The sequence below is a fragment of the Rhinolophus ferrumequinum genome, chromosome 16, assembly GCF_004115265.2.
Source record: "Rhinolophus ferrumequinum isolate MPI-CBG mRhiFer1 chromosome 16, mRhiFer1_v1.p, whole genome shotgun sequence".
NCBI classification, from domain to species: domain Eukaryota; kingdom Metazoa; phylum Chordata; class Mammalia; order Chiroptera; family Rhinolophidae; genus Rhinolophus; species Rhinolophus ferrumequinum.
Window position 1 is genome coordinate 62,819,222 of NC_046299.1, and position 19,819 is coordinate 62,839,040.

Consider the following 19,819-nt stretch of genomic DNA (forward strand, 5'->3'; position numbering starts at 1 on the left):
TCCTGCTTCCTGTGTCTCTAACCCAGCCACCAACGAGACTATAGTGGTATGATTCCCCTATCTATGGCGCTGTGGGTGTTCCTTTTTGGCCTCACCATGTCCTGCGTTCTTATGTGGGGAGTGGGACCAGAGACCCCCCATGACACCCTGCATGACAGCCCTCAACTACAGTGTAGAAGCCTGAGTACCTCGCTGGAAGCCCCATGTGGGGAGGGCCTGAGACTGCAGGGAGTGAGCAGGAGCCAGCCGAGCTCACCACACCAGCCATCCCTCCCAAGGGGCAGGCGAAGGGACTACAGCTGTCTCAGAGCCTTTAGACCAGCCGCGCTGAGTACCATTAGGTGATCCCAGTCGACAGCACATGAAGCTCAACAATCAGCCAGCTGAACCCTACTTGAATTTCTAACCCAGAAAACTGTGAAATAGAATAACAACATGGTGGCTGTTTTCAGCCACTGTGCTTCGGGGTGTTTTGTTACACAGCAACAGACACAGCGATAGTTTTGCTTCATCGTTGTTGCTTTAGTCTGCAGTGCACAGTGATATATATTTGCATCAACAGAATGTGGGGCAACAATTTGAAAGAATTACTTTAAGAGATGGTAGATAGATGATAGACAGATAGATAAGATAGATAGATAGATCTGTATAGATAGATGTGTGTATCTATGTCTATATATCTGTACCGACATCCAGATGACTCACCCATACCCTCTTGCTGAAGCAGATGTATAACTCATCCAAAACAACAGCTCCTTCAGCACCCTCCATCAGTCATGGGCGCCTGTGCATCTGTGCTATTTACATAACTTGCCATGTAAGTGTAATCCAACTTCTAGGCTATTTCTAAATTTATGGATCATTGTGTTATAATGTCAAGTTGTGCTTATAAGCTCATTATTTTCACTTCCAAATTAAATTACCAGAAATCCATCAACAGAGAAAGTAGCATAGTATAGAGGTTAGGAGTAACAGGCTCCAGGTCCAAAGGTATGTATTCGAATCCCAAACTCTCTGTTTCTTGCCCTGTAAAATTGGGAGAACAACAGAAACTACTTCAGAGAGTTGGGAGAGTTAGTTGATGTATCTAGTGCTTAGAACAGCACCTGGCTCGTGGTAAGACCAAACAGGTTTATTGCAACTTGTCTATTTTGTACTCTTTGATTTCATGTTGTCACCTAGTTCTTTCTCCACTAAAAGACAGAACAACGTAGTAGGGAGGTAGGATGTCTGCCCTATACTGTTTAGCATAGATTTCTCCCATAAGTGGCCTTCAGGCAATCCCTGCAGAATTGCTTGGTAGTTACCCAATGAATGCATACTTCCCTTACACATCTGACATCCTTTAAACAACTTCTTTAGGAACAGATCGCTCTGGAGCACCAAGTATGTGATGGTTTGGACCCAGAGAACAGGTGTGTCAAGCCCACCTGCCTCCGATTCCTACTGCGCCAGTTTCCCTGCTGGTGTCCCTGGTGAACTTGTCCAGTGACGTGCACAGCAGGCCTCCTGCAGCATCCTCCTGCCTGGGTGCCAACAGTGCGTTTTTGGAGCACGACAATCTCTGAATCCATGTGAGAGGCCTGGACTGGGTCAGGTGTGCAAGACTCAAACTAGCCATTTGCACACACTCATTATAGTCTGAAATTTGGAAGAAAAAGATAAACGTAAATACAAACAAGAATAACACCGGCTTCATCGCTCCTGTGGCAGCAACACACCCCAGGCCCCAGGCTCTGTTCTCTCTTTTCTTTTCCTGCTGTCTTTCCTCAAGTGAACTTGTGGAGTTCTTGTGATTAGCACTGAGAATGCCAAGTCTTCCTAATTAGCACTCGCTATTGGGAGAAACCTCAGGGAGGAAGAGATGATATGCCCGCCCTCCCCCTGCAGCTAACAGGACTCTGAGCCAAGGTTTTGATGGGTGTTAACCCGATAGGATTCACGGTGATGTCACCACGCCCACAGAGCCATATAAAATTAATGGCTGGCATTTATTCTGCTCCTGCCTTTATAAAACTGTCCTCGCAAATGTTGTTGTAACAAACGCGTCTTCAAATTACCTGGGCTTCCAAATTAGGCTCTGCCTCTCTACACAGTTTAGTTCCTTGGTAATAATATTTAAATTAAGATCAGATTTTTGAGAAATATAAATATATATCAGATATGTTGAGTCTCCCAGCTTTGACACTTCCCTTCCACGATTGATTCAGAAAGATGTAATAAATGATTCTAATGAAGTCCCTACCTGGAAACCATAGACGTGAGTGACTCTCACCATTTCATTACTCATGTCATTCATGAGAAGTTGGGATTTGATGGATAGATTCTGTAAATTAACTAGGCTTTATACAAACCCCAGTTTGCATTTTGAAAAAGGAAAATGATGACTATATCCTGGCCATCTGCTCCCGGCTGAAACCGAGAAGGCAGAGTGCTCAAGCACATGGTGCTAGTGTGGCTCCAGATGTGTGTGTGTGTGTGTGTGTGTGTGTGTGTGTGTGTGTGTGTGAAGTGCCTCCACTGTGAGGGTGTCTGTGGGCATTTATTTCCTCAAGCAGACCTTTCCTTTCCCTACAAATGGTGTTTGATTCATTGCCAGGGCTCTGCCCCCTGAAACAGATAGACTTTAGAAAATACGTTTTTAGAATTTTCTATGTCTAGGAGGCATTTGGTATCATTACTCTCATACAATGGACAAGAAAGAACAGAGGAATATAAGCAATTTAAATATGACTGGCAGCTTTTGCACAAATTGCACGGCATCTTATTCCAGAGCCTGGACCTATTCAGATGCATAGCAACAACAACGGTAACAACACCAACTCACAGATGCTGCATGCTTATTTGTGCCAGGCCCGGTGGTAAGCACAGTATCTGCATTGTACAGTTTAATCCTCACAATAACCCTGTGGAGTAGATATCATTATACCCATTTTATAGATGAGGAAACATGAGGCTAAGAGTTAGTAATTTGCTCAAGGTCCCAGGACTGGTAAGTGGTAGGGCAGGACTCACACTCAAGTCGGCAGTCCCGAGTCCACACCAGAAAATGGACATGCCAAGGACGCAGAGACAAAACCAGCAGCAGAGGAGTTCATCTGAGGCATGCTTAGCCTCCCAACTGCCAGCGCCCAAAGGGACAGGGAGCTTAGGCTTAACCAAGGTAGGTATTAATACCCAGAGGAAGACCCTCTAGGTTGAGATGCTTGTGGCAGGGTCTCAACTCAAGAGAGGTTTAATGGATTTGAAAGATGCCTTTGCGTAGACGTTGAGGGTACAGGAAGAAGGGGCTGTCCCCTGCAGAGGGGGCTCATGGACGGTAGCAGAGGAGCGAGCGCCCCGGTGGGCTCTGGACAGGGCTGTCCCCAGTACGAAGCTGGACAGCATCAGGGCACTGGGGAGGAAGCCCTGTGAACAGGAAGGGGCCACACACTGAGGTCAGGAAATGAGAGCACAGACGTCACACACTTAGCATCAGGCACTCAGCACAGAGCAGGGGCTGGCAGAGCTGGTGTGGGGGGCGCATTACCATTATTAGGGCTCAGCTTAGTGGGGTTCAATGGCTAGACAAACAGTGGGGGGATAATTGATTGGTAGATAGAAGAGCCAAGAGTTGATAACCTTTCAGGAATGGAAGGAAGGGCTGCCAAGAATGTCCCAAAGCCACCAGCATGCCAAGGAGAGTGGATGGTTTCTACCCACAGGCCATGGGTGACTCATACCATAACTGTGACACCAGGGGAGTAGATGACAAATGTCCAAATAGGTCTGGACAGCAAATGCTGCAGTCTTGGTTAGTTACAGTGTTTCAAAGATGAAGGAGACGCCCAGAACCCGGGCCCATGAGGAAAAGGGAAAGGGAACCAGAGCGAGATCCTGGGCGGCCCACAGCAGAGCTGCGGAATCTTACAGCCACAAGCACGTGCAAGGGCGAGGGCATCCCTGCAGCCCCACCCCACATTTGAACCGGCTGAGAAAAGGCCCGTGGGCCCCGCTGTGCAAGAAGACAGATCCTGCCTCAGGTAGTTCTGATATTGTGCACTTGTAAAATCATGGTGATCTTTCTCTCTCCCAAGAGAACCAAGTACAACTAATAAACTAATATGTGCATTGAGACAATTCACAGAAGAATGACTAATAAACATTTGGAGAATGTTCAACTTCTCAACAATCAAAGAAATACCAAATGAAATGTCAATGAGAAATCATTTTTACCTATCAAACAAACAAAGACAAACATGATTACATTTATTCAGGTAAGGATGCAATGGAGCAGGAAGGACAACACTGAGCATAGGAGCAACACTCAGGAAAACAGAAAGGACCTTAAAAACGCCCCAGCCTTTGTACCCAAAAATTACACTTCCAACCTAGCTACAAGGTACAGAAAAAAATTTCTTTCAGTGATGTTTATTGCAGTATGACTCAGAATACTGAAGAATGAAAAGCAACTTAAAATCAAAATAGAGGGATGATTAAAGGACTGTGTTTGCACACTAATCATCCATTCATTGAAAACAACCTGCTTTGACCACCTCCCACTTGACATAACTCTGTTCTATGCTGGAGCTGTGAAGGCAGTGGGGCACTGTCCCTGCCCCGCAGACTGGAAGCGGACAGATACAAATAAAAAGGGTAGAGTATCACAGGTGAAAAAAAAGAGTGCACAAAAGAGGGTGTGGTCAGCTCCACCTGGGAAGGGAGTACAGAGGCAATCATCAGGAGAATTTTAGAGGAGGCTGTGCTTGATCTCATTCTTGGAGAATGGAGCTTATCTTGATGGTCTGAGCCTGGAAGAAGGCAGGAACAGTAATGCAGGTGGAGGCCATGTTGAGCACATAGTCCCCAGACCTGAGACTTCTTTGTGTTCAACAGCCCCCTGCAAGCTAGCATGCAGTGTAGCTAAAGAGCAGAGTGCAAGAGTGACAGCAAGAATTAAGCCAGGGTTGGGGCCAGATGCGAAGAGTCTAACGTGACATCCTAAGAAGCCTGGGCTTGTCTTAATAGACAGCAGACAGCCACTGACAATTTTCAGTATGGAAGAGCATAATTAGATTGGTCCTTTTGTCCCTTTGAAAGCTGAGAGCAAAATGAGTTAGGAGGGTCATGACTCCTGGCAACAAGCCCATGTGAGAGCACTTGGGGGGGGGAGGTCAGGTTCAGGACCGCACTGGCCTGGTGGAATCGGCGCAGGCGTGCGTGTGTGCGTGCGCATGCTGCCTTGGGTCCCGGCTCTGCACGCGGCTTGCTCTGCGGTGCAAGGGTGGTGATGCCTGTCGGGCTGCTCTGCCTGAGCCGAGAGCTGCTGATTGGGGCAGACAGAGACTGAGAGTTTTCCTGAGCGTTGGGCTGGGAGCTGTGGGGTGGCTCCAGCTGGCCAAGGCATTCCTGGAGCGTTTGTGTGGGCTGGTTGCCAGTGCAGGAACAAACGCTGCTCGGACTTGGCGGAGGCCACTGACCACATCCCATGGTGCCCTGGGAGCCGGCCCCGCCCACCTAGAGCTGCATTGCTGCGGACACCCCCCACCTCCACAGGCCACAGAGGGTTTTTGCAGCAGGGGACAGCCGGCAGCAACCTGTGGGGATTTTTGGTGGTGAGCACGCCCCCAGAGCCCAGGACAACCAATCGCGGACAGCTCACTGTGAGCCTGAGAGGGAAGCCAGTGCACGAGGTACTGGGCCGTTCCCCTCAAAACAATTGGTGCAGAATCCCCCGGAGACTCTATTGATGAGCAAGCAGCCTTCAGATTAAAGTGGGTGGAGAGCCTTTTTTTTCCCCTTTTTTTCTTATTTCTTTTTCTATTTTTCATTTTTATTTATTTTGTTGTTCTTATTGTTTTTGGCATTTTCTTCTTTTAGACTTTCTTTTTTTTCTTCCACCACCCCCCCTTTTTCCTTCTTATTACTGTTTTTCCCTTTTCCTTTTTATCCTTTTTTTTCTTTTTCTTTCTCTTTCATCTTTTCTCTTCCTATTTCTTCTTTTTCTTTTGTCTGTTTTCTTTTTGTTGTTGTTGCTGCCCAGGTTTCTTTGTCTTCTTATTGCTTTGGTTACTGTTTTTCTGTCTTGTTCTGCTGTTTTTGTCTCTTTTATATTTTTGTTTGTCCTGTCTGATCATTGTTTATCAAGTTCTTGTGGGGGTGTATTTGTTTTTTGGTGGTGTTGGTTTTTCCTGCTTTGTTTTTGTTTTGCGAAGTGGGAGAGGGCCTAGTACTGGTCCAGGAGCTGAGACCACACCGAATTTGTAGAAACCACTGACCACAGCTTTTATCCACCTATAACACCACCTCACCCCGCTAGAGCTACATTGCCAGGGGCACTCTGGGTGCCTGGGTGACTGAATCCACCTTGACAAAGTGTGAAAATTTTTTTTTACAACAGCTGACAGTCCGCAGAGCCCTGGGGTCATCTTCATGGTATTCAGTGAACCCAAACTTGCACCACAGCCACTCAGGAGCAGCTATTGGGAATTTGTGACATTGAGCTGGAGGCTGGCTTTAGTGCCCTTGGGACACTGTACAAAGGGATCACAGTCCAGATATTGGCATACGACCTGGACCTGCATTAATGTCTTAAAAACCACCAATCATGTCTCGTAACTCACTTGAATGCCATCCTGCCCTGCTTGTGCCACATCGCCAAAGGCCCACTTAACACTGGGTAAGAAGCCAGACACGCTTCTAAAGAGCCTCTTTCAATAGTGGGGCCTTATGGACAACTGTAAGGTGGCAACAGGCCTAGGGGGCTCTGGGCCTTTCACTAAACTGCCTCAGGACCAATGTTGGTGGCAGCCAGCCTCAATTCACACAAACCACCCCCACATGACTCCAGGTCCAGTATGGGCAGCAGCCAACGGGGTACAGCTTGGCCCAGTAACAAACAGGGCTGAAACTGCCCGGAGTGGGAGCCCTGCCCAAGAGACTCCAGGACCAATACAGCCAGAGGCCAGTGACAGACCAAACAAGAGCATTACCTGGTTGAACCTATAAGTGAACTTTCAAAGGAAATTTTCAACGGGTACAAGAGTCCACAGGGACCAAGCCTCCTCTGAGGCTGTCAACCTTCACACAGCAGCTCATACACTGTGAGCAGAGCTAATTCTCCCAGCTAATCAGCCTGTGGGTCAATCCCACACTTAGGTAAACCAAAAGCAATTAAAGATCAACTACAACAGCGACACCTCTGGGACGCACAGGACAGGAGAATAGGGAGACTGTGCAATCTGAATATAAAGGATACATACTATATAAGACCACCCAACAATGACTGAGAGACATAGGTGTTCTACCTAATACATCAAAGCAATCACAGAGCAACAACCAGAATGATGAAACAAAGAAACATGTCCCAAATTAAAGACCAGAAGAAACCTCTAAAAATGGAACTAAATGAAACAGAGGCATCCAACTTGTCAGAGACATTGTTTGGAACACTGATGATAAGAATGTTTAAGGAACTTATTGAGGACATAAAAAAGGATTGAGAAATTATTAAAAAAACAACTAGTTAGAACCAAAGAATACAATAACTGAAATGAAAACACACTCGAAGGAATCACCAGTACATTAGATGAAGCAGAGGATCGGATCATTGATTTAGAAGACAAGTTAGCAGAAATCACCCAATCGGAACAAAAAGAAAAAAGAATAAAAAATAATGAAAATAGTGTAAGAGACCTGTGGGACAACATCAAGCACAACAACATTAGCATCATAGGAATACCAGAAGGAGAAGAGAGGGAGCAAGGGATTGAGAATGCATTTGAAGAAATAATGACCGAAAACTTCCCCACCTGGTGAAGGAAACTGACATACAAACCCAGGAAGTGCAGAGAGTTCCAAACAAGATGAACCCAAACAGGCCCACACCAAGACACATTATAGTTAATATGGCAAAGGTTAAAGACAGAGAATTCTGAAAGCAGCAAGAGAAAGACAGTGTGTTACATACAAAGGAAATCCTATAAGACTATCAGCTGACTTTTCTACAGAAACTCTGCAGGCCAGAAGGGAGTGGCAGGAAATAGTTAAAGTGATGAAAAACAACAGCCTAAAACCAAGATTGCTCTACCCAGCAAGGCTATCACTAAAAATTAAAGGAGTGATAAAGAGCTTCTCAGAAAAGAACAAGCTAAAGGAATTCATTACCACCAAACCAGTGTTGCAGGAAATGTTAAAAGGGCTTTTCTAAACAGAAGAAAGGGGAAAACAAACTACCAAAGAAGACCAGAAATATGAATAACAAAACAGCAATAAATATGTACCTACCAATAACCACTTTAAATGGAAATGGCCTAAACACTCCAATCAAAAGACATAGAGTGGCTAAGTGGATAAGAAAACAGGACTCATGTATATACTATTTACAAGAGACGCAGCTCAGATCAAAAGACACACAGACTGAAAGCAAAGGGATGGAATAAGATATTTCACACAAATGGAAACAAGAAAAAAGCTGGGATAGCAATACTTATTTCAGACAAAATAGACTTTAAAATGAAGACTACAATAAAAGACAATGATGGGCACTCCATAAGTATAAAGGGATCAATCCAACAAGAGGACATAACCCTAGTAAACATCGATGTACCCAACATAAGAGCTCCTAAATATATAAAACAATTTATGACTGACATAAAGTCTGAGATCAGCAGAACTATCATAGTAGGGGACTTCAACACCCCATTGTCACCAATGGACAGATCCTCTAGATGGAAAATCAACGGGGAAAAAATGGCCTTAATTGACACTTTAGACCAGTTGGATTTAACCGATATTTTTAGAGCATTTCACCCCAAAGCAGCAGAATATATATTCTGCTCAAGTGTACATGGAACATTTTTCAAGATAGACCACATGCTAGGCCACAAAACAAGTCTCAGTAAATTTAAGAAGACTGAAGTCATACTAAATGTCTTCTCTGACCACAATGCTATGAAACTAGAAATCAATTATAAGAAGAAATTCGGAAAACATACAAATACATGAAGGCTGAATAACATGTTGCTAAATAGCGAGTGGGTTAATAATGAGGTCAAGGAAGAAATCAAAAGATACCTCAAGACAAATGAAAAAGAAAACACAAGTACCGAAAATCTCTGGGATGCAGTGAAAGGAGTCCTAAGAGGGAAATTCATAGCAGTGCAGACCTATCTCAAGAAACAAGAAAAATCTCAAATCAACAGGCTATCTTTACACCTAAGGAAACTGGAAAAAGAACAGCAAAACAAGCCCAAAGGGAGTACAAGGAAGGAGATAATAAAGATCAGAACATAAATAAATGAAATAAAGACTAAAAATAAAAAAACAATGCAAAAGATCAATGAAACCAAGAGCTGACTTTTTGAAAAGATAAACAAAATCGATGAACTCTTAGCCAGACTCACCAAGAAAAAGAGAGGACCCAAATTAATAAAATCAGAAATGAAACAGGAGAAGTGACAACAAACACCACAGAAATACAGAAAATTTAAAGAAAATACTATGAATAACTATCTGCCAACAAATTAGACAATCTGGAAGAAATGGATAAATTTCTAGAAGCATACATTCTTCCAAGACTGAATCAGAAAGAAACAGAAACTCTGAACAGACCAATTACTACCAAAGAAATTGAATAGGTAATCAACAAACTCCCAAGAAGCAAAAGTCCTGGACCAGATGGCTTCACAGGTGAATTTTATAAAACATTCAAAAAAGAATTAACACCTATTCTCCTCAAATTATTCCAAGAAATCCAGAAAGAGGAAAGGCTCCCAGGTACATTTTACAAGGCCACTATTACTCTGATCCCAAACCAGACAAAGACATTAGGAAAAAAGAAAACTACAGGCCAATAACCCTAGTGAACAAAGACACAAAAATCCTCAATAAAATACTAGCAAACCGGATTCAGCAACACTTAAAAAGATCATACACCACAATCAAGTGGCATTCATTCCTGGTATGCAAGGTTGTTTCAATATCCACAAATCAATTAATGTGATACACCACATTAACAAAATGAAAAATAAAAATCATATGATCATATCAATAGATGCAGAAAAAGTATTTTATAAAATCCAGCAGCTATTTATGATAAAAACTCTTAGCAAAGTGGGAATGGAAGGATCATATCTCAACATAATAAAGGCCATATGTCATAAACCCACAGCTAACATCTTACTCAACAGGGAAAGGCTAAAACCTTTCCCCTCAAGATCAGGAAGAATACAAGGCTACCCACTTTCACCACTTTTATTCAACATAGATCTGGAAGTTTTAGCCACAGCAATCAGACAAGAAAAGAAATAAAAGGTATCCAAATTGGAAAGGAGGAAGTAAAATTGTCTTTATATGCAGATGACATGATACTATATATAGAGAGAGAACCCCAAAGACTCCACCAAAAAAAACTATTAGAACTGATAAACAAATTTAGTAAAGTTTAGGATACAAAATTAATATTCAGAAATCAGTTGCATTTGTATACATCAATAATAAACTATCAGAAGGAGAAATCAAGAAATCGACCCAATTTATAACTGGTTCAAAAACAATAAAATACCTAGGGATAAATTTAACCAAAGAAGTAAAAGACCTGTACTCAGAAAATTATAAGACACTAAAGAGAGAATTCAAAGAAGATATAAATAAATGGAAACACATACCATGTTCATGGATAGGAAGAATTAATATAGTTAAAATGTCAATACTATAGATTCAACACAATTCCTATCAAACTACCAATGACACTTTTCTCAGAAATAGAACATATAATCCTAAATTTATATGGAACTGTAAAAGACCCCGAATAGCCACGGCAATCTTGAGAAATAAGAACAAAGTGGGAGGTATCATGCTACCCGACCTCAAATCATACTACAAGGCTATAGTAATCAAAACGGTATGGTATTGGCATAAAATAGACACATAGATCAATGGAACAAAATAGAGATCCCAGAAATAAATCCATTCATATATGGTCATTTAATCTATGACAAGGGAAGCAAGAATTTACATTGGGGTAAAAAAGTCTAATAAATGGTGCTGGAAAAACTGGACTGACACATGCAAAAAAATGAAACCGGACCACCTCCTTATGCCATATATGAGAACAAATTCAAAAAGACTTAAATGAAAGACCCAAAACCATAAAACTCCTAGAAGAAAATATAGAGAGTAAATTTGCAGACATCATTGTGAGTAATATTTTTACTGATACATCCCCTCAGACAAGGGAAGTAAAAGAAAAAATAAACATATGGGATTATATCAAACAAAGTTTTTTTACAGCAAAGGAAACCATCAATAAAACAAAAAGGCAGCCTACTGAATGGGAGAAGATAATTGGCAATGATACAGCTGATAAGGGGTTAATATCCAAAATTTATAAAACACTCATTCAGCTCAACACCAAAAAAAAAAGGCAACCCAATTAAAAAATGGGCAGAGGACATGAAGAGACGTTTCTCAAAAGAGGACGGACATTCAAATGGCCAACAGACATATGAAAAAACGCTCAACCTCACTAATCATTAGAGAAATGCAAATAAAAACCACAATGAGATACCACCTCACTCTGGTCAGAATGGCTATCATCAATGAATCAACAAACAACAAGTCCTGGCAAGGTTGTGGAGAAAAGAGAACCCTGGTGCACTGTTGGCGAGATTGCAGATTGGTGCAGCCACTATGGAAATCAGTATGGAGGTATCTCAAAAAACTGGAAATGGAACTACCTTACGTCCTAGCAATTCCACTCTTATGTATCTATCCAGAGTAATCCAAGACACTAATTCAAAAAAATATATGCACCCTTATGTTTATTGCAGCCCTATTTACAATAGCCGAAACTTGGAAACAACCAAAATGCCCATCAGTAAATGAATGGATTAAGAAACTGCGGTACATTTATACGGTGAAGTATTACTCGGCTATAAAGAAGAATGAAATCTTACAATTTGCAATGATGACCTAGAGAACATTAGGCTAAGTGAAATAAGTCAGTCCGAGAAAGGCAAATGATCTCACTTATATATGGAATCTAAAGAACTGAACAAAAGGGGAAAGTAAACAGAAATAGTGTCAGAGATATAGAGGAAAAACTTGTGGTTGCTAGAAAGGAGGGGGGTGTGGGTGAGGAAGAAGCAGAAGGGATTAGACAGCGTAAATTGGTAACGACAATATTGCCACGGCGGATATGAAAGACAGTTTGGGGAATATAATCAATAATGTTGTAAAGATTTTGTAGGGTGTCAGATGGGCACATGTCTTATTAGGGAGACCTGTTCATGGACGGTGTAGATGCTTGACCACTGCACTGTATTCAACTGCTGAAGTTGAATAATACTGTATGTCAACTATAATTTAATATATATAGACACGGGGTACAGAGTACAGCATAGGGAAAAGAGTCAATGGAATTGTAATAGATTTATATGATGTCAGAGGTACAATAGATTGGGGGAAGAGAGTTATCACTTTTTGAGGGGTGAAATGTCTAGCTATTGCATTGTTTTGTACACCTGAAACTTAAAAAAAAGAAAGAAAGAGGCACAGTCATTAAAAAAAAAAAAAAAGACAAAAGATGACTAGAACTGGTGACGATGTGGACCAAAGGGACCCTTTGCGCACTGTTGGTGGGAATGTAAATTGGTGCAGTCATTATGGGAAAAAAAGCATGGAGTTTCCTCAAAAAATTAAAAATAGAACTACCATATGATTCAGCAATGCCACTTCTGGGTATATACCTGAAGGAAATCCAAACACGCTATCGGAGAGATAACTGCACTGCCATGTTCATTGTAGCTTTCTCACAATAGCCAAGATCGGAAACCACCTAAGTGTCCATCAACAGATGAATGAATAAGGAAGATGTCATTATATATACAGTGGAATATTATTCAGCCATAAAAAATGAAATCCTGCCATTTGAGACAATACAGACGGAACTTGAGGGCATTAAGCTTAGTGAAATAAATCAAGCAAAGAAAGACAAATAGTGTATGTTCTCACTTGTACAGAGAATTTAAAGAGGCTAAACTCATAGAAATATAGTGTAGAATGATGGTTGCCAGGGACTGACGGGTGGAGAAAATGGGGAGATGGTGGACAAAGGATACCAACTCCCAGCTATGAGTACACATAAGTTCTGGGGACCTAATGTCCAACATGGTGACTATACTTAACAGTAGTGTTATATACTTGAAAGTTGTTAAGATAGTAGCTCTTAAATGTTATCCCCACAAAAATGAGAATTATGTGAGGGAATGGAGGTGTTGACTACCTTGTTGTGGTAATCATTTTACAATATGTATGAATATCAAATCATCACACTGTACAGCTCAAACTTAACATATTTTATTTCAATAAAGCTAGAGAAAAATAAAATAGCTTCGACCGAGATAAAAAGAAGGGGAAAAAATTGCTTAAAATAATCCTTTTAATGAAAATCTTAGGTTCCTGAAAATAGAACTTGCAGTTTGAGAAAACAGTACTATTATGAGCAAAATAGGCTTAGAAGGACTAATTTCACAAGTGAGTCCACAGAATCTTTATAAATATTTTATCTTCACTGATAACAGGCAATAAAAGCAATATTAATGAAATTTTACGCTGTATCTCAGCAATAGCAGGTAAGATATAATTTAATTTACATTAATTATCTGCAGCTCCCTGGAAACATCCTAGAATGACCACTCCACGATTTCAATGAAATATTTATATATTTATTTGGTTTTGCTGCAAATAATACACCACTTTATTTCATATGTTTGGTTCTGTATCGGAAGGCTCAGCATTTTTGTTTCCCAGTTGGTCCCTCATCCCAGGACCCCAGAACCTGGTGATACAGCTCCCACATGAATTGGCTGGCACGGAACAAAACTCCCACAAACAGGAGCTGCCGTTATGACTCATGTTGAGCAATGAACGCTGGACATGGAGCTAGAAACATCCCACACACTATACCGCTGGAGCACAGCGCAAACCTGCCAGATAGATGGCCAGTGTGCTTAGTTGAGGACATCGAGCTCAGAGAAGGCAAGCGAGTCGTCTAGTCACGCAACTAAGAAGTGGCACTGCCCTGAGTCTAGTGGATGCCAGGGGCCACATTCCAAGCAGGGGTTCTCAAACTTATATCTACATCTGAATCACCAGGGTTCTTTTTCAAATGCAGATTCTAATTCAGTGGAGACTTGAGATTCTGTAATATTAGCAAGCTGCCATGTGATGTGCATGCAGAGACCACTCTATGAATATGAAGGGCGAAACCTCTATAGTATATTGTTCCCTTCCATAACTGAATAAGAAATAATGATTAGAGATCAACAGTCAATGTGATAAATCCAGCAATCAAAGGGAAATCTCTCCATGCTGAGAACGTAGTATCTACTCACCGGTTGCAACGCGGGGAGCATTCATCTGGGCATGAAAGCCATGCTGGGCAGAGCAGAGGCCCAGTAAATATGTACAGGTCTTGGCTGAATCAGTGACAAATGTGTGCTTTTTCCCAGTGACGCTGCTTGTGATGGTGAACTTCTTTCGCTGAAGGAAGCAAACACAGACTTTAATAGTTGATCATCCTTACCCATTAAAGCCAGGCTGTCCAGAGAGTAACCAAGTGCTGGGCCTCAGCTTAATATCAAGGTTCTAGGTGTCAAATGTTTGGCATATGTGGTCTAACTATGGCACAATATTTCTTCTCATTTTAAGGAAAGCCCTCTTTTTATTTTTCTTTCATTCAAAAACCAAATGTTTGTTAATCGGCAGTTGCCATCTGCCAAGGAGGGGGCTAGGTGGAAAGAATACGAAATGAGTCAGGTGCACACTTGGCCCTAAGCAAGGAGTGAACATAATCCTCAGTGAGCATTTTAAAGACTGTTAAATATACAAACAGGTTTCATTGTACAAACTCCCAGAAGTTGCAGACAAAATCTCAGGTAGCAGGGTTATTATAGAAAAGAAAAAAAGCACTGTACATATTCTCATATTTCTTGTTGTTATGAGCCAGGCTCTATTCTAAGTGCTTTTTGGTATTAGTTCATTTCCTCTTTAAAGCTACAGAATGAGGGAGGTTCTAACATTATCCTTATTCTACAGATGAGGGAGCAGACCACCAGTCCTCAGCAGGAATAGAGGTCACATCACCAAGAAACACTTCCCCCCATTTACACCTCAAGGCCCACATGCAAAGTGATAACATTTTTACAGCTCACTGGGATAAACCAGAGAGGATTATCTGTATGGTGTTATCTATATGGAGCTTTGTGGAAAAACATAACTTTTTGCAATATATAATTCTAATAAGAACAATAAAACAAAGTATAGAGATGACATCAAATACAATTGTGTATGTAACTTTCAAACAAAATCTATATTCTAGATATTTCCTTAAGAACCTTGAGCTTTCTCCTATAAAGACAACTTTATAAATATAGAACTTATGCTTGAAAGGGCTCCCTGAAATGCCTGATCCTCTTTAACATTGATCCCTTTTAATTGATGATACCATTTCTAAGAAACCCCATTCACACAAGTCGGATACTAACAAAAGGAAGATTACTATTCATTGTTTTTTCTCTCAGAAACCGCTTTTTACCATTAGCCTAATTTTAAATAATTTGAGCATTCTTTAGTCTTTTCTTTTATTAGCCAATGTAATGTTGAACCGTCTTACACTAATGTGAATGGATGTTTGAATCCAATTGAATTATATTATTGCTAATATTTTTTAACAATGTAATTTCTCAAGCACTCATAGATGCTGCCCTACCAGCCTTAATAACGCTTCCTTAGTATTAAATTACAATAATGCCTAAACTCCACTATGGATCATTTTATCCACACTTTTCCAAAGTTGAATATTTTCCTGGAATCCATCTACTTTTTCAGTATACATTATGTTTTCATACAGTCCTGACAGTTTTATATTAAGTCCACGCAGGTATTGAAAAATTTTAGATAAGTCATGTTTAAAAATCTAATAGCTATTCTTTAACAAATCTGAACAGAGAGAATTATTCTAATACACACACGTGCGCACAACACACACACACACACAAACTCATACACACCACACCCCAATCTTTCTTTCAGTTTTTCTCTCAGCAAAACTCTCCTTTTGGACATCAGTGCTCTAAAGTATTAAACACGACAGAGAGTAGAATTCTGGCCCTATTTCTTGGCAGAAAGCTGGAAATAGTCTTGACTACAGTGGTTTAGATTTTCTTTCCCATCCTGATCACATCACTTAATGGGAAATTCATATCTGTCGGCAGATTGTCACATGGGTGAGCTGCTCTGTGAAAGAGATGATGTACAACTTGAACCTCAGGGTTTTCATCACAAACATGGAGCACTTATTTACACCCTTGTGGTTGCAGCACAAGCATACTCGGTGCTTCCGTAATGTCATATTTGTTTCAAAGCACCGGTTTGCCATTTCAAATATTTCATCCGCAATAGTTTTATTGCTGTTGCTGCTTGTTTGCCCTCTAGTTTGTTTCGTTGCTTTGATACATCTTTGCAGAACAATATTCTTCCAGACAGAGGCAGAGTTGCCGTGAAGTTAACGAAGCTGAAGCTCCAGGGCCTCACTTAGGTAGGCCACTTCCCGGGAGGGACCGTGGCGATGTTTTCATGTTTTCTTGTAAAACATGGAAAATAAGATGCTTCCGCCACAGTCAGTTAAGACCACGGACACTTCTTTCCACTCCAGCTCGTTCCCACTTCTCCTCACCACAGGTGGTGATGGGAGGTGTGGAAGCAGATACCTCTAAGGAGAAGCTGAGATGGGAGTACAGTCAGTGCAGATTCAGTGAGGTTTATTTATGTGGTTCGCAGTCTTTTCTGCAATGATTTCTTGCGAGCCATCCCAGAGTACTCCTTCCATTGGGCCAACGCCCCCAAAGTCTCAACATAATGATATTGGGCCAGTAGCCTATGATATTGACTGGACCCCACAATACCCAGCTCCAGAAGTATGCGGGGTCAGCCCTGAGGGGAATCTGGCTTAAAATGTACACAACAAGAGGCCAGTCTGCAGGAAATTTTCTCAAACATCAGAAAACTGTTTTAAAAAATTTAGTTCTCCAAAACACCCAAACAAATGGAAGTTCTGCCCTACCAGGAACATACCTTATAAAACTGTATATACTGCATCACCAATACACCACATAGTATTTTTCTTTTCTTTTTTCTTTTTCTTTTTGATGGGAATCACATGAAATAAAATTTATTAGATTTCTTGTGTTTGTAACACAGAAACCTGTGACAGCACTGCAAAGAGCAAGCATGTCTGTACAAAGCTGCATGATTTATGCATCAACAATAAAAACAAACTTCAATTAGTCATGTTAGAAGAAAGACTAAATTATATTTCTATTTTCTCTAGAGAAAATGATATTACAAAAGTGTCATCAAATAAAAATGTAAGCACAGTGTGTGCCAACAAAAATTTGGAAGGAAAAGAGAATTGTCGAGTTTACCAGGGAGTTAATAAAAATACTATTTTTTGGCTTTTGTGGTTTTTCAGTGCTTGTTCAGCCTTTTTTTTTTTTTTTTGTCGGTCTCAGGTGTACAGAACAATGTAATAGTTAGAGATTTACACCCCTCACAAAGTGATAACCCCCCCTCCCCCAATCTACTACCCCTCTGACATTGTATATGCTGTTACAGTTCCATTGACTCCATTCCCTATGCTGTACTCCACATCCTGTGACTAAATATATATTAAATCATAGTTGACATTCAGTATTATTCAGCTTCAGCTTCAGGTGTACAGCGCAGTGGTCAGGCATTGTTCAGCTTTTTAAAATTCACAAGTTGTGATACTTTCTTTTTTCTCATTCTAAATAAATATCCACTTTCATACTTTGGTTTGTATTTGCAAATTGATATTCCTTTTCTTAGGTCCCTACAAAGACGGTATTCTCCACTGCTTTTCTCTTCAGATATTTTGGCTATTGCTAATAACCAAGAACACTTACTAACATGGGTAGGTTCCTCATTCTACAATGAACACTTTCTCAATGGAATAACCTTCTGAATTAATGTTGTCTCTGTCACAGACAGGCTGCCAACACACCTACAAATCAAATCCTTTGAAAAGCTCATTTTTCCCTATTTCCTTTGCTACTTCCCTGCAGGCTGGCAAGATGAATGATCTGGAATTGTTTGAAGCATTTTGGCTTCCACTATTAATTAAGCACATTTCAAACCAGCTTCCTGAGCTCATTCACCTATTGTTCACAGTTCCCACTTTGTGTTTGCAGAAGTGTGAAGAGTTCAAGTCATTTTCTGTGTAAGATGCCTGCTTTGTGGCAAGCAGCTGGTGACATTACTTCCTGTGATGACTTTACTATAAAAAAAGACATTTATGCTGAGAACTAGGATGGTTATCAGGGCACGGAAATCCTAATTAGTGGCACTTTTTTTTTTTAAACTACTAAGTTGTCTTGTGAACCTGATAACTTTCCAGCTTTGATCAAGAAATTGTTCCTGGTTGTGGGGAAAATAAATATCTGTAAAAACTACACCAACTTAAATATAAAGTATTTATTCAAAAAGATTGTTAAACTTGAAGACTTCAAAAATTCTGTTTTTCAAAACAACTTTTCAGGTTATATGCATTTTTATAATTTTTTTATTGGGGAATATTAGGGACAATGTTTTAAAACAAATTACGTTAAAAATTTTGAACAATTAAACATGATGTAAAGAAAATAAGGAGTAATGAAATAGTATCGAATTAATTCAATAATTAAAATTGTTTCAAACAATTTTAATTGAATTAAAGTCACTAAAGTCATTAAAATTCTGAAAAATTCCCAAACATAGATACCATTTATTTTAGATATGTTTTAAAAAATTGGGAAAAAGTCAGTTTCCTGATAGCATATAAAGGCAATTTTGATAAACCCAATTAAATTATGCTCAGCTATTATTTACTTTTAGATGTAAGCTTTTTCCCTAAAGGCAAACAATAATTTATTATGAAATTTTATGAAAAATCATACTTTAACAATATGCTAACTTCAACAGACAAGGTGGAAGAAACAAAAGAAACATTGAGAAAATGAATAAAACCAATTACCTTCTACTTAGGAAATTGTACCATCAGATAATGATAACAGCAAACTCACCAGTAGGGAAAATTAAAAACCATAACAGAAAATAAAGTAGAAAGAAAAACTAAATTTTTCACAGGCCACAGGATGAAGAACTTCACGATTTATAGTGAAATCATTATTGAAGTCATGGCGTATGGACAGGGTTGACCCACAGGACAGGCAGGCAGATGAAGTCCCAGAGTACTCTCTGCCATGGGGGCGCACATAATGTTTTTTCATGCTAAATTTATCGTAACTAAATTCAAGGAAGTATAACTACTCATGCAAATGGTGTTCAAATACAATTTCAAACGTACGTTTAATAGGGACTTTTTTTTAAGGCTTTTAAGCTTTGAGTGGGTATTGAAAGTTTGCAGTGACCAGTGTCCTATATGTAGCACACCTGTAGCCCATGGGAGACAGGCCAGGTGCCTCAGCACAGTGAGTATGAAGGGAAAATTAAAACAAGGGAAGTGTTTCAAAACCTTGTAGACTCCACGGCACCTACAGTACCCCCTCCTCTCCCGCCTCCCACCTCCAACCATGCTCTCAACATTGGTGGATTCCCCAGATGAGGAGGACTTTACCCAGAGGGAAAGCATAGCCCTTTAGGCTGATGCCTGTCAGTTAGGCCAGAGACGGTAGGGAAAAAATGGCCTCCTGAGTACCCTCAAATCCCCTGATACATTTCTTCCAAATATACCACAGTGCATCCAAGTACAGGTTAGCTG

The 19,819-nt window shown here is 40.5% G+C and overlaps 1 protein-coding gene across 1 annotated transcript in view; it reads right to left on the reverse strand.

Moving 5' to 3' along the window:
- FRMPD2 (FERM and PDZ domain containing 2) overlaps nucleotides 1–19,819 on the reverse strand; it is a 154,919-nt gene that overhangs the window by 34,291 nt on the left and 100,809 nt on the right. Inside the window, exons 15-16 of the mRNA XM_033130830.1 lie at nucleotides 14,376–14,523; nucleotides 1,431–1,641 (exon numbers count right to left, since the gene is read on the reverse strand). Of these exons, the coding sequence (XP_032986721.1) occupies nucleotides 1,431–1,641; nucleotides 14,376–14,523 (359 nt within the window). The remainder of the gene's footprint in view (nucleotides 1–1,430; nucleotides 1,642–14,375; nucleotides 14,524–19,819) is intronic.